The sequence below is a fragment of the Suillus discolor genome (assembly GCF_016758755.1).
Source record: "Suillus discolor strain FC423 chromosome Unknown F5147scaffold_108, whole genome shotgun sequence".
Lineage (NCBI taxonomy): Eukaryota > Fungi > Basidiomycota > Agaricomycetes > Boletales > Suillaceae > Suillus > Suillus discolor.
Genome location: NW_024541355.1, coordinates 101,943 through 115,908, shown reverse-complemented (window position 1 = coordinate 115,908; position 13,966 = coordinate 101,943). Strand labels below are relative to the sequence as shown.

Genomic DNA, 13,966 nt, shown 5'->3' with positions numbered 1-13,966 from the left:
CTACATGTGTCAGAGATAGCGTCCATGAGGTGGGCTTCTATCGTAGATAGGGTCCATGCAGTACCCTTCTATCAGTACATGAGGCAACACGAGGCTTGCCTTCTATCTTGATAACATAAATAGGTCTTCTAGACCTATGTCGTCATGTATCGTTACGTGTGGTCCAGACCGCTTATCTAAGCCGGCAGTTGCCGCTTATCGTCTATCGTCATCTCTCGTCATCTGTCGTCACAGAGCTAGTGAGGCTCCGCTTATCATCTATAGAGCTGGTGAGGCTCCGGTATCGTCTATAGCCGTGCAGGTGGCAGAGGGCTGTCTGCTGGCGGGGGACTCATGCCATGTTACTGTAACAATTCATGAGTCAAAAACTGAATGAAGCAAACCTAGGTATTAGTACACCTTGTCTTAGTTAATGAAAACTAACACCTTACTATAGCGCTTCCTGTGGGACAGCAGTGGAAGCTTACAGTGTTCATTGCAGAGCATGGACAAGAACTCACCACTGGATATTGTTGCCTTTCAGCATCTGAGAAGGAGAAACTTCATCGCAAAGTTCATAATTTACGCGAGAATTGTGTCAAGATTGTGCATTCAAATCCAAAAGCACTACAAAAACAAGTGAATGTGATGTTCAACAACATGGAAAAAGAAGTATGTACCACAAGTTTTTCTGGTTGTATATGACCTAAGAATGAGTGTTAGTGGGAGAATATCACTTCTCGAACAGGTGTCAAAGGCTTCTACATTGCTGTTCATGGTGATGTTGAACATTTTCATGAATCAAAAATATTCTACACACCCAAAGCCCAATCCTTCATCAAGGAGATCTCACATCTGGACCCGAAGTGTTTTGCACTCAAGTTTGAGTCATGGGTGACTGGTGATTTTGGTAAGTGCATGTTGTCCATGGCTAACAAATACTTATCATTCAGTGTTCAGATACTCATGCTGATGTAACACATTGTTTGCCTTCTACCAAGTTGATTAGTCTGTGTTGCACTAACATCCAGGAGGGACTCAGTGAGTACATATATTTTCAATCAAACAATTTGCTTATGCAGTCCATGTGCCAAGATGCCATCATGAAAAAATACAACCTGTCAAAGAAGAAGGTCAAAATGAACTATGACAACTATGAGCAGAAAGTCATTGAGATGCATGGCATCGCGCTTGAAGGCTGGACGTGTGGGAAGGTTCGAAATCCCAGCAAGATTGGCCACCGCAAAGACTTGGTGATGCTGCTCGATGCACTGGTTAATGAGTGTTGCTTGTGGATTCAACTCACCAAAGAGCAAGTGGAGAATCATATAGCTACTAACCATGAACGAGTGAAGAACGGCGAATCCATTTACAAGCCACACAAAGCTATGAAAAGAAAGGTAACTGGTGGCGCCAAAAGTGTAGATATAATTGGGGATACTGACAGCTCAGAGGATGAGGTGGTGGATGAGGATGATGAGGCGCAAGGCACAGAGGGAGCGGTCGTTGTGGGTTAGTCACTTGGTACCCTGTTATCACATCTTTCTGCCAATGAGCCTGTTATTCTTGAGGTTAGAACACTTCTAAGTGATAAGAAATAATACTAGCCATCCAGTAGCAAAAGGTCCGGAAGAAAACAGTTGAAAAACACGCAAGGAAGAGCCATATATTGAGCTCATCGTCGTAGATGACGAGCTGATGTTAAGCGGTGGGCACAATACAGAGGAGTGACGACAGTGGGAAATTGCCGAGAACAGGATTCGGCATTAGGCAGGCTGACGCATTGGGCCCAAAACAGCACTGCTATATTTAGTAAGACAACGAGGAGCCCCAAGGTACTGCTGGTTTGCCAGTATATTCGCTGGTGTGATAGAATATAGCTACACTCTACTACTTAGTAACAAAATCAGGTACCTGACATAATTACTAATTAGTAATATAGATGGTGCCACTCAGGTGATATTCACTGATGACGGAAGCGTTAATCTTCCCGAGGTGTTCTCATGAGGGTTGTGCGGTAAGAGCTCGTAGCGTGGTCCAGCCTACTGGCGAGCCTAAAAAGAAATGGGTGGGCTCGACATTGGCTCAACCCACTACACATACTGAATAGTTGAATTGATGAGCTGCACAAGGATTATTCAAAGACCATATGTAGTAAGCGTACGCTGTACTTTTCTTCGACTGATGGTGAATCTTTCTGTATTGGTATCTTCTTGGAGGTGCTTACGCACACCGCCTCTTTGTCTCCACAGCTTCGACAAGTATTTTGCGATCTCGTTAATCACGCATATCCCCATGCTCTGTCGCCCATCTCCACAACGTTTACAGAACTCCTGTGCTGGTACCCTTGTCGAAGAACACAGCACTTGACTCCGTCAAACGATATTGCAGCGCCGACGTACGAGATATGACATGTTCATTCGCATCTTTCATGCTAGGCCCTAGGTGCACACATATCTTGATGGTTTTATGACTTCTGACGCACCAAAAGCAACAGAACAGAACGCACCTCTCCGCTCACTGCACCGCTTCGCCCGCTGGCTAAAGGCCTGACCTCGATATGATAGGTGCATAGTTGAAGCAAGTGCTGCAAAAGTGCATCTGGCTCTGGTGGAGTGACGATGTGGTGTCTGACGACTAATACTGCGTCCATCTGTATTTGGGTTTGTAGAAGCAGTAATGGCTCGAAGTTGATATTGTTTTACCTTGACACAGAGGGCTCTCAGAGCACGAGCAAACCGGGACAGGTCAAGCAGCGAAACCCCGAGCCATTCGAGCGATGTGATGTCATCCAGGATTACGAGTGGGATTTGGCCATAGGTTTGGGAGTCTGATAATTTGGCTGATAGTAGATCGTAGATGTACTTTAGAGAGATGACATTCAAAGGCCCCTCTCCACGATTTTGGGCTGGTGGGTGCTGGTCGAAGATATCTATGAATTGAAAGGATTCGCTGTGGGTCATATTGGCGTTCTGTGGGGAAGTCAGTTACTATTAGATCGACGAGATGGCGAGGACTGCACGTACAGCCTTTGAAGCTACTGATTTCCAGCGCTCGAGGCTTTCGGATACAGCGAGAGCAAAACATTTCGCGGTTTTACTTTGCCTCAGGTGCAAGTGAAGGAATCGATGCAGTAAAAAGTCCGCTGGAGCTGGAAGCTGGTCTGTTATTAGAAGCAGTCGATGAGAAGAAAATAGGTCGGGCGCAGGGAACTGCATGATCAAGAAAGCATTCGACTAGCTACCTGTTACATTGCATTAATATTGTTACATGTGTGTTGCCCTGAATGATCGGTTATAATTACAGACACAAACAATTGAAATAAAGCTCTCGCCGTCGCTCCCTTATAGTATTCCCTACTCATCACTTCGCCGGTTTTCATAAAGCATTTTAGTATGGTTTCACTTTTAATCTGGACCCAAATATTGATAATTCGTATTAGCAAAGGTCTACCTAGACCATTGGACGTGACATTGTCATGTCTATTCTCAGCTTCGAGGATCTCTTCGGGTCATGTACCCTGGAGGTGATAGCTCCAGACACCTCCATAAAGTTTCCCGAGCCAGGAGCTGCTGATGACTGGTTAGTCGCGCTTAAATCATCTGGTATTGAAAGAAGACAAGCGTTCTTCGGTAAGGTACAAGATTTCATTGCACATGCTAGTCTTGATGTTCATCAAATGGCTAATCAGATGAGCAACTACACCTTCTCTTGATTGCACAAATACCCTGTCCATCTGTGGACGTTGATCCCGAGTATCCACCTACATTCCTTCTCGATTTTCTTGCCCATGTGCAGGTTTCGCTTGAAGCCACTTATATCTCGCAAACACCTACAACTCTCCCTGAAACTCCCCAGACTGCCCGAGTCCTTGCTCCACCACGCACATCGTCTGTAGCTAAGCCTCGGCCTACATCACTTCATCCTTCCTTATTTCCTCCCCATACACCAAATCCTACACCATCTTCTACGGAGAGGGATCGCAAGTACGCACAATCCGAAGGAACTCTTCTTCTTGCCAGTATATGGGGTCACAGGCCCGCGAGTTTATCTAAAGAGAAGTTTTCTCTTTTGTATTCAGAGACAAAGAAGGCTTGGTTGGCTGTATACGAACTCTCCTTGACCGTGTGTGAGTGTGCGCAAGCAATACGTCTGCCACTTGTCCTAAACACCCTTCTAGCATTTCTTCGCCTTTCATTCTCGGATCCTCTTCTGTCCTTGACCGTATCAACTACATTGCGAGAGAAGGCGGTTTCACTGTCACAAGCAAACCATCCATTTGTCATATTTCTGTCGGAAAGCGACATTCTTGCTAAGCTTTCTGCTTCTGGCATAAGTTCATTCTCGAAGCAGCAGAACCAGGAGACAGATAATGTCGGAGAGGATGATCAGACCGGGCTTGAGGAAGTCAATTTACTAGAAGGTCTTTTGACTGGTAGTCTTTCATGCCATACCAATGTTATAGGTTCACTTACATGTTTTCTAGGATCCAACGTTACTCCCGGCTCGGAACCACTCTGGCTTCCATCCACTCGCTTGGGGAATGCCATGCGTCGAGAGCTATTCTCTCTCTTACCTGTGCAACCTTCATCTGCCCAACCACTTGCGTCAAGCCCTAAGCGTCCACCTAATGCCACTTTACGGAAATCATTTCGCAAAATTCTGCAGACAGTCTCTGGCTTCCGGGTGCGGATGCGAACCGTTTTTGTTCCCCACATCCTCTTTCCGGAAATGAATTCAAGGACGGGCTTCAATGACGATGATAGCGATGCGCAGGAACGAGAGGCAGGGAATAACGAACGTACTGTCGTTCTCTGTGTTGAAGTCGAGAATTCTGGAGAATCGGGCTTAGGTGTTGGTTTCTCAGTGGAAAAGGTAGATGTGAAAATCGGTGGCGAGGGTGCATCTGTCAAACTGATTGGTTGGGGAGAGGGTGCTTTTGAGGCTGAAGTGGAGACGCACACCTTCCCACTTCTGATCGGATCTATGGAACAGTACAATTTGTTATACGCCGTTTCATTCCTCAAGCCTTTAGCAGACTCAGATCTCTCGCTGGTCGGTCGGCGGTCTGGTACCGTCTCTGCAAACTCAGATCTTCAGCGGGCGGTAGCAATCAATATCTATGGCAAACCCTACTTGTCGAAGGCAGGTGGTGAGCATGACTCTGAGGACGGTGATGGTCCTACCCTGACCTACCCAACACATACATTTTCCTCTCGGTGGAACTGTATCCTGGATCTTTCTTCAAAACCACCGGAAGAACCTCTGGACTTCTCAGATCCTTCTAGTGGTGCTCGTAGTGTGTTACCAGAGCCTGCGTCTCCCTTCCCGGGGCAAGCCGCTTTGGCATCTGCGATCCCGAAAGCGCAATCTGTTATTGGGAACAAACGACATACCCTTCCCAACAATATCACAGCTATACGGGCTATTAACCCGAATGCTAACTTCCGCCCGATGCCATATCGTGACCAATCTTCCGCCTCACCAATCCTCTCTAACAAACAATACACTCCTCCCTCTGTCACTGTACAAAGTTTCTCAAAGTCTCCTTCCACTACATTCGGCATTCCACCTCCGACCATTCCCCTGTTAGGCGTTACTACACCCAATGGCGGCCCACATGGCCCATCAGAGTCTCAAACGTTCGTGACGCCGCCAACTCCTGCGTACCCTGCATTCCCTCCGGCTACTGCTCCAGCAACATCTCACTTCCAAACGCCACTGAGTAACCATCAAGGAGCCTCTGGGCCGAGTGTCGAAATCCGCAGGGAGCGTGGTCTCGGAATGACGGCAGCCATACCCCAAACCCCTGGACCAACCGTCGGCGGCGGCGCATTCGATCCCGCTCGAGATACCCCAGCTACTGGTGGAGAGCCCATCATCGTCTCCGTTGGCTTGCTCCCACCTCCTACAGGTTCCGCCGCATCCATGAAATTATATCCGTGCGATCAGTTCACGCTTGACATCTTCGTGTTCAATCAGAGCTCATGGACCAGAAGGTTCGAAATCAGCTGTCCGGATCCAGACCGTAGACGTAGACGGAAGATCGAGCAGGAGAAAGCCTCGCGGGGTGGCAAGACGACTATCAAGGAGTTACAGAGTGTGATGACGCCTCCTGGGATACTCCCATTGCAAAACCGCGTGCGAGTCGGGTATGTAGCATTTTGGGTGAGTTGTCGTGCTGTTATTTAATGATGTTTCTCGAAATTACAGGCCGCTGCGTCCATCTACCTGCCAGTCAGTCAGAATGGACTTCCTTGCAATGACTCCCGGTGTACATTCTCTTGAGATTCTTAGTCTCACGGATATTGAGACGGGTTTCTCTATGGATCTGAGGTGAGTTCACGTTAATTCGTCTTCTGAAGTTCTGCTTTGCGTGCTGAACAGTTGAGGTAGATCTGTATTAGATGTTGTCGTTCACGAGCACCATCAGATGTAATCCTTACATTCTACGCCGAGTGATCGGCAGATAAAAATCGAATCTGTAGCGAGACAGGGCATAAAACAAACAGCGTAAAATATACAAGAAGAGAGTGTGGCAGAAGGGTACAGAACATATATTAAGGTCGTCTTCCGAGGTAATCCGAGTCATTACAAGCATGACATAGGTGGGTTACACCCACTGAGACTTCTCCCAGGCCGGATCTTGCATAAATGCGCAGAGAACCTTACTACCGGTCTAAGAAGGCCGTCAGATTGTTTGTACGGTTCTTCTTATCTAGTCGCTTACCTGCAGGAGTGGGTGACCAGCAACGATGCTTAAGAATCGTTCCAGTCCCTCCCTTCGACTCTCAATGACTTCATCGGAGAATCTATTGGTGAAGACTTTGCCAGGGAGTGGAGGAATGTTGACACGAGTAGATTCGCGCTCCAGAATATCGCGGAATGCCTCGAAGTCGGAATAACGGCGCCGGACGAGAGAATGGCGCAGCTTAAATGCAGGAATGTTTGTCTACAGCACATAAGGATAAGAACTCGGGTGACTGGAACCGCGGTAGCAGTATGTTTCACCTTGCACACGATCTCGTAGTCGGTATACATCTTTCTGCCGAAACCTGTTATTCGATGGTAAGGAGGTAGGATCCCACAGAGCAAATTTTGTATTGCTCACCGTGTGTTTGAGGATTGCGAACTTCAATTTCTAAGAAGCTCTCAGGGACGCTGTACATTTCTTCAATCTGGGAAGCGCTTGCTTGTGTTTATGCAGCAGAAATGGGATGATAAAAGTAAGGTGGGCTTACGGTCTGCTCGCGCCCGCCGAGGCGGGGCTCGTCGAACGCGGTGCTGCGAGCAAATGGCGACACGCTGGTTGTCATGTCGTCGACGTTAACGTTGGTGCAGTTTCAGTGTGAACAGCACATCGTCACCCACGCAGCTGTCACAATTGGTCACATCTGAGTCACACGTTCGTACTACTTCCTTCTTGGACCGTCATCATATCTATGCCAGGACAAAAGTGCATTGTTCGCCGTGGTCATAAAGTCCCATCGACGTAAATGATAGCATAATACAAGATATTTGTATACGACTGGACCGACTACAGCCATATTTCCCATCATGACCCGATCTTTTCTCTCGGCAATAACTTCATTTTAGTATGCGCACTTCCGTGCTCTCTGCACGAGAAAGTATGAACATCTGAGGATAACCATATCATGAGATTGTGCTCACTCTCTAATTTACCCAGGCACGAGCACTCTGGAAAAGCCTGAACCACGGACTCGAACCATCCCACGAGTCCCCAAACGCGGGTGGATACCAACTACAACTCTCCAGTGCTACGACGCGTTCTGGATGGGGCATAAGACCCATTATTCTGCCGTCAATTGTCTGCACGCCAGTAATCCCATCGGGACTGCCATTCGGGTTCAATGGATAAACTTCTGTGGGTTCACCCGCAGAATCGACATATTGCAGTGCGACGAGGCCTGCTTTCTGCAGGGCTTCTCTCTGGGTATGGTCCGAAAACGACGCTCTTCCTTCTCCGTGAGCAACAGCAACAGGAAGCTTTGACCCAACCATGTCTCGCAAGAAGACGGAGGCCTTCGTCACTTCATTAGAAGTGACTTCGACCATGGATACACGACCCTCGAAGCGTTCAGAGGCGTTCTGCTTGAAGTCGGGCCAGTGGTCTGCGCCAGGAATGATCTCTCTCAAATGACTGAGCCATTGGCAACCATTGCAGACGCCGAGAGTGAACGTAGTTTTATCTGCGAAGAAGTGGGTAAACTCCTTCCTCGCTATGTCGTTCAAAAGTACTGAGTGGGCCCAGCCCTTTCCAGCGCCAAGCACGTCTCCATAGGAAAAGCCACCGCAAGCTGCTAGACCGCGGAAGCGCGAAAGTGAGAGTGCTCCAGAGAGAATATCAGACATGTGAACGTCCACGGCATCAAAACCTGCCGCCGTAAATGCCCAAGCCATTTCCACATGTCCGTTGACACCTTGCTCACGCAAGATGGCAACCTTTGGCCGCGATGAGAGACTTCGTGAGGGGGATGGTGTGTGCTCAAATGTGAGGTCATAAAATAAACCCTTGTGAGTGTGATCCTTGATGAGGTTGAATTCCTGCCGTGCTCCGATAGGGTTGTCACGCAGAGATTGCATGCGGTACGAAGTGTCGGCCCAGGCTTGTTGAACCTCCTGACGTGTGCTCGAAAATAGCACCTTGGATTCGTGATTGATGGCGAAAATTTGATCAGAAGGGTCGATGTTGACGCACCCAATGACATGGATGGAGGTGGAAGGGAAGCCGACGTCGACAAACTCGCTCATGAGCTTACTCAGGTGGGACTCGCGTACTTGAACGACAGCTCCTAACTCCTCATTGAATAGGGTCGCCACAGGGTCGAAAGCACTATGGAGAGTGTCAAGGGAGATTACAGCCCCTACTCGACCAGCGAAGCACATCTCCACCAAAGTTGTGAAGAGCCCTCCGTCGGAGCGATCGTGATATGCAAGGATCAAGTCGGGCTGATTCTTTTTGACCTTCTGGCACCCATCGAAGAACGTTTGAACTGTAAGAGGATTCTCGACGTCTGGCGCCTCTGAACCAATTTCCTTGAAAACCTGCGCAAGCGCCGATCCACCCATGCGCGTCTTGCCATGAGCAAGATCGAAGAAGACGAGCACAGTCGGTTCTTTCAGGTCTGTACGCAGCTGAGGCGTCCATGTTCGTTCGACGTTGTTCACCGGCGCGAACGCCGTGGCAATGAGAGACAACGGTGCACTAACTTCACGCTGCTCCTCTCCTTGCTTCCACTTCATCGACATTGACATTGAATCCTTGCCGACGGGGATGCCGACGCCCAGCGCAGGACAAAGTTCCATACCGACAGCGGCCACAGCAGCATACAACCCTGCACCTTCGCCTTCCTTAGAAGCAGCGCACATCCAGTTTGCACTGAGCTTGACGCGAGAAAGGCTGGAGACGGAAGCTGCAGCCAGGTTGGTGAGCGCCTCAGCGATAGCCATTCGAGCGGACGCAGATGGATTTAGCAGAGCTACAGGTGTTCGTTCACCCATTGCCATGGCTTCACCACTCAGGACATCAAAGCCATATGATGATCGAGTGACCGCAACGTCAGCAACTGGGACCTGCCACGGTCCAACCATTTGGTCGCGAGTCACCAAGCCTGTGATGGTTCTATCTCCAATTGTGATAAGGAAAGATTTTGACCCTACTGATGGAAGACGAAGAACGCGGTCCACTGCAAGGGACAGGCGGTTGGACAAGGTGGAGGAGTTCGGAAGATATTTCGAAAGGGAAGTATCAAAATTCCTAAATCCAATCTTTCGAGTGGTATCCTTGCGCGACATGCGAGGAGGCTTCCCGAAAAGTGTCGACATTTTGAGGTGAATGACATCTTGCGACAGGAGGCGGTCGGTGACGATGAGTTCTTCTTCCTCGGTCGCGACACCGACGATGGAGAATGGACACCGTTCCCTTTGGGCTATTTTCTCGAACTCGCTGGCCTTTTCTGCCGACACAGCAAGGACATAGCGTTCCTGACTTTCGTTGCACCATATCTCCATGGGAGACATAGAGCTGTCCGCGACAAGTACGTCCCTGATCTCAAACTTCGCGCCAAGTCCTGAGTCGTGAACCAGCTCTGGAAGTGCATTGGACAGTCCACCGGCGCCCACATCATGGATACTCTGGATAGGAGTACCCTCCCCCAAGCTAACGCAAGCGTCGATAACTTGCTGGCATCTCCTCTGCATCTCTGCATTCTCTCTCTGGACAGATGCAAAATCCAATTCCGCAGAGCTGGCGCCAGATACCTGACTAGATGCTGCGCCGCCACCTAAACCAATGAGCATACCTGGGCCACCCAGGACGATGATCTTCGCCCCTGGGGAAATCCGCATTTTCATCGCGAACTGTGGGCGGACGTTCCCGTATCCACCGGCGATCATGATTGGCTTGTGATAGCCTCTGATCTCCTGTGTTGATCCGTCCTCCGAGGCAGGGACAGATTCAGAGAACGTACGGAAGTAGCCTGCAAGGGCTGGACGACCGAACTCATTGTTGAAGGCACTCGCGCCCAAAGGGCCTTCGATCATGATGTCGAGGGCTGACGCGATGTGTGAGGGCCGACCAAAATCTGTCTCCCAAGGTTGCTCATAGCCGGGTATGAGAAGGTTGGAGACAGTGAAACCAGCTAGTCCAGCCTTAGGTTTCGATCCTCGGCCTACTGCTCCTTCATCTCGAATCTCCCCTCCTGAGCCCGTAGCTGCTCCTGGATAAGGAGAGACTGCAGTAGGATGGTTATGTGTCTCGACTTTGATGAGAATTGGCATGTTCTCGACAGAAGCTTGGTAAATATGTTCGGTAGAAGGACTATGTACGCCAAATCGAGGAGCTTGTGCGCCTTCAAGGACAGCTGCGTTATCAGAATACGCGGAGATTGTTCCCAGCGGACTGATTTTCTCTGTATTCCTGATCATCTGGAAAAGTGACCAGTCGAGAAGCGTCTCGTCTACTGTCCACGATGCGTTGAATATTTTGTGCCTGCAATGCTCCGAGTTCACTTGAGCAAACATGAACAACTCCGCGTCGGTGGGATTACGGTTGATTGGTGAGGATCCAGATACAAATGCTTCCACCAAGTAATCAATTTCATCTGCTGCAAGCGCGAGTCCCAGTGCTTTGTTCGCAGTCGAAAGCTTCTCGCGTGCAGCACCAGCATCGATTTCCTCCCCTTCACCTCTCAACTCCACAATCCGCAGGGGGCTTGGGGAGTGATGTTGAAAGACCACGCCCTCGAGAGGTAGAGACATATGAACGCTCTGCGTCATACGATCGTGAAGCAAATGGGACAGCACAGTCAGATCTTCCTTCCTAAGATCTTCATTGTTTGCCAGCTGGAAGACGAACACAATCCCGCGTTCGAGACGATCTATGTGTTGTGACAAGTTACATATACCAGCGATATCAGTCGCTTTGCTGGACCACGGTGATATAGAACCAGCTCTTGGTAGAACGTAGATGACATTGTGCCCGGAGTGAAGCGCTTCGGATGTCGATGGAAGTCTGATATCATCGCCGTAGTCCAGCAACAGATCAATAGCTTGTCTTTGTGACGATGCATTGTTAGCTAGGTCATTCTGTAGCGATTGGTTCGGAGACTTGACGAGGTGAATGTAGACTGCATCAACGGATATTACATCCGGTTTGATGGTTTTGATATGCTGGAGTAGTGCCTGGCGCTTCGACGAGGAGAGTGCAGACGAGCCTGGGAGGACGAGCATGCCTGCATGATGTCAGTGCTGCGTAAAATCCACTGTACTGGTTTTCTATCTCACCTCAGTCAGTTAAATTTCTCAACAGAGTTTGGACGAGTGATGACGAGATCTGCTCACTCCTGCAAAATTTCGAGTCATCCAGATCAATTTATATCGATATCTTATCTTATCTTATCGCAAAGCTTGTTGATATTTGGTTTTTATGAGTTCGCGATCTGCAGCGCGGCGAAGCCTCATCGATATTTCTGACATACTATCGTGTCAGCCAGGTTTTGCGTAACTGATGTATTTCTCCGGCACGATTATAGCGCGGCCATTGAAGCTCATCATTCTGAACAAAGTCTTACCGAGTAGCTGATGTGTTTTCTACGCCAAGAGCATCAAGTTGAATTACCCCCACTAGTACCGCACACACAAAAGGCGGGGCTCGTTAGGAATCCTACTTCAAGTTTTAAGCTTCAAGGCCCGCGCTCTCATTATGTGCAAATTCATTGTATCAGGATTCCTCAGGTCAAGAAACCTCCGCAGATCATCAGTGAACCGGTGAACAGATGAGAGGCATCTGTGCACTTGGCCCAACTCCGGCCCAAACACACTGCTATAGATATCACAAGTGCCAAAAAACAATAGCAGGTGCGCTTGGTGTCTTCCAATATGGTCTATGTCACGCCCTGACACAGGTAAAGATGTCCAACAGCAATTCGTGAACCAGTTTGAAGAGGGCTTTCAGATAAACGTCTTAGTTTCTAATGCTATGATGCATCGGACTATGTGATAGTACTCAAAGACTGAATGGCTGGTAAATGATGTACAGTGATCTTTTTTAGTCTATACTGTAGCGATTTAATTTTTTTTGCATAGGCTTCAAGTGAATTACTTATCAACAGCGCTATTGAACGTTCTCATGTTGCCTCATCTCATTGAAACCTCGGCACCTCAGTCTGCGTCGAGATTTGTCATTGTTTCAAACGAGCTCCATTACCTCGTGAATAGACTTTCAGGTGCCGACCGATGACCAAGCATTCTGGAGAAGCTCGATGACCCAGACTACTGCACTTCCTCGTAAGACCTATAAAATATACCTCTTTTCTTAACTGACAATGAGACAGGGTAACGAGAAATAGGTTCAACTTTTCAAAACGTGAGAGTCAAGTTACACATCCCATTTGTCATTGAACCTAATTCTTTGACCGATCCAAGTACTAGAAGTGATGTTTGTGTGCGAACTCAGCTCCCGACTACCTGTGTCAACACTTATAGCAGTCTCAGCTGTCAGTCCCATTTTTTTATTCCCATTTAATGCATTCTACCGAAACAAACAACCCCCTTCATAAGATTGGGTGTCGTAACCATGCAAACCTCACTCACACCGCGGAAATGCGGGGTCAAGTACTTGTCTACCCTGCCTGTTGACCCGGGTGAGAGCTCGCGACATGCCGTTACCTGTCTTGTTGTGAGCAGAAGGAGCAGAGCCATTATGTGATCAGTATGGAAGGAAGAGATTTTCAGACGCCTGTGGGTAGGCATTGCTCTATTTTATTTGATCGCTGTGGACCTTACTCATTATCATTATTACTATTCAGTTGGAGAATCGACGTCTTAAGTAAAGTCGATTCCAGGGTTCAGCGTATCGTCGACGAGCTAGTATTAATCGAGCGCGCTGTGCACTGATGCTGAGTATCAGATATTAGGTTGTGTGCCACGTTCGTTTATATCGACAATATCAGGTTGTGAAGCTTTATATTACTCAATGCTGTGTGTTTTTCTAAAGCACTGCTGCAGAGTATACCCGCATTTCCCAAATAACGTTGAGGCCATCTTCTATGAATCTCTAACGATCGGCACAGCTCTTGGATGTCGGCTGTCCCCTATCTCGTGGTCTGCCGCGAGGAAAGCTCGAGGCTCTCAGGATAATTGACCTTCAGCCCGCGGTTTCCACCTTGCTCTGCATCTTGTACACCTCAGTCCTATATTTCAGGCCCTGCCAACCCTTGCCCATATACAAGATGCCACATTTCCAGAGACAACAGTTCAGTTGGGCCAACTGCGAAGATCCTGATATTCTGGCTCTGACTGCTGCGACACAACTCGTGAGCACCATAGCCACACTTGATACCCGTCGATGACTTATGTGCAATAGCCGCCTGACAGGCCTGTCAGACATTACAGCGACATTACAGAACCGTCATGGCTACCACGCCTGAATTCCTTCAATTCTGGACATTCTGATTGTTCCAGTCAC

The 13,966-nt window shown here is 48.5% G+C and overlaps 6 protein-coding genes across 6 annotated transcripts; 2 read left to right on the top strand and 4 right to left on the bottom strand.

Moving 5' to 3' along the window:
* Positions 1 to 356: 356 nt before the first annotated feature.
* F5147DRAFT_787551 (uncharacterized protein) lies at positions 357 to 1,496 on the top strand (the record flags this gene model as incomplete). Its single annotated transcript, XM_041442964.1, has 5 exons — positions 357 to 387; positions 437 to 651; positions 703 to 889; positions 940 to 1,020; positions 1,075 to 1,496. 5 exons carry the CDS (start codon positions 357 to 359, stop codon positions 1,494 to 1,496), a joined length of 936 nt encoding a protein of 311 aa, XP_041286047.1.
* A 331-nt stretch (positions 1,497 to 1,827) lies between these two features.
* Positions 1,828 to 3,261, bottom strand: F5147DRAFT_725524 (uncharacterized protein). Its single transcript, XM_041439125.1, has 5 exons — positions 3,006 to 3,261; positions 2,685 to 2,951; positions 2,489 to 2,632; positions 1,947 to 2,436; positions 1,828 to 1,893 (listed from the first exon to the last, which is right to left on the bottom strand). Exons 1-4 carry the CDS (start codon positions 3,195 to 3,197, stop codon positions 2,302 to 2,304), a joined length of 738 nt encoding a protein of 245 aa, XP_041286046.1. The 5' UTR covers positions 3,198 to 3,261; the 3' UTR covers positions 1,828 to 1,893; positions 1,947 to 2,301.
* A 196-nt stretch (positions 3,262 to 3,457) lies between these two features.
* F5147DRAFT_586939 (TRAPP trafficking subunit Trs65-domain-containing protein) lies at positions 3,458 to 6,319 on the top strand (the record flags this gene model as incomplete). The annotated part of the gene is made up of 5 exons (XM_041431958.1): positions 3,458 to 3,611; positions 3,671 to 4,108; positions 4,160 to 4,414; positions 4,466 to 6,131; positions 6,193 to 6,319. 5 exons carry the CDS (start codon positions 3,458 to 3,460, stop codon positions 6,317 to 6,319), a joined length of 2,640 nt encoding a protein of 879 aa, XP_041286045.1.
* Positions 6,320 to 6,592: 273 nt separating this feature from the next.
* On the bottom strand, positions 6,593 to 7,295 carry F5147DRAFT_658321 (sorting nexin SNX3 family protein; the record flags this gene model as incomplete). The annotated part of the gene is made up of 5 exons (XM_041434420.1): positions 6,593 to 6,658; positions 6,710 to 6,931; positions 6,991 to 7,034; positions 7,091 to 7,157; positions 7,221 to 7,295. 5 exons carry the CDS (start codon positions 7,293 to 7,295, stop codon positions 6,593 to 6,595), a joined length of 474 nt encoding a protein of 157 aa, XP_041286044.1.
* A 123-nt stretch (positions 7,296 to 7,418) lies between these two features.
* F5147DRAFT_620482 (CobB/CobQ-like glutamine amidotransferase domain-containing protein) lies at positions 7,419 to 11,837 on the bottom strand. The gene is made up of 2 exons (XM_041432608.1): positions 11,785 to 11,837; positions 7,419 to 11,732 (listed from the first exon to the last, which is right to left on the bottom strand). The coding sequence occupies exon 2, from the start codon at positions 11,728 to 11,730 to the stop codon at positions 7,654 to 7,656; it is 4,077 nt and encodes a 1,358-aa protein (XP_041286043.1). The 5' UTR covers positions 11,731 to 11,732; positions 11,785 to 11,837; the 3' UTR covers positions 7,419 to 7,653.
* Positions 11,838 to 12,933: 1,096 nt separating this feature from the next.
* Positions 12,934 to 13,363, bottom strand: F5147DRAFT_31423 (uncharacterized protein). The gene has a single exon (XM_041429178.1). It carries the CDS (start codon positions 13,249 to 13,251, stop codon positions 13,021 to 13,023), a length of 231 nt encoding a protein of 76 aa, XP_041286042.1. The 5' UTR covers positions 13,252 to 13,363; the 3' UTR covers positions 12,934 to 13,020.
* Positions 13,364 to 13,966: the final 603 nt, after the last annotated feature.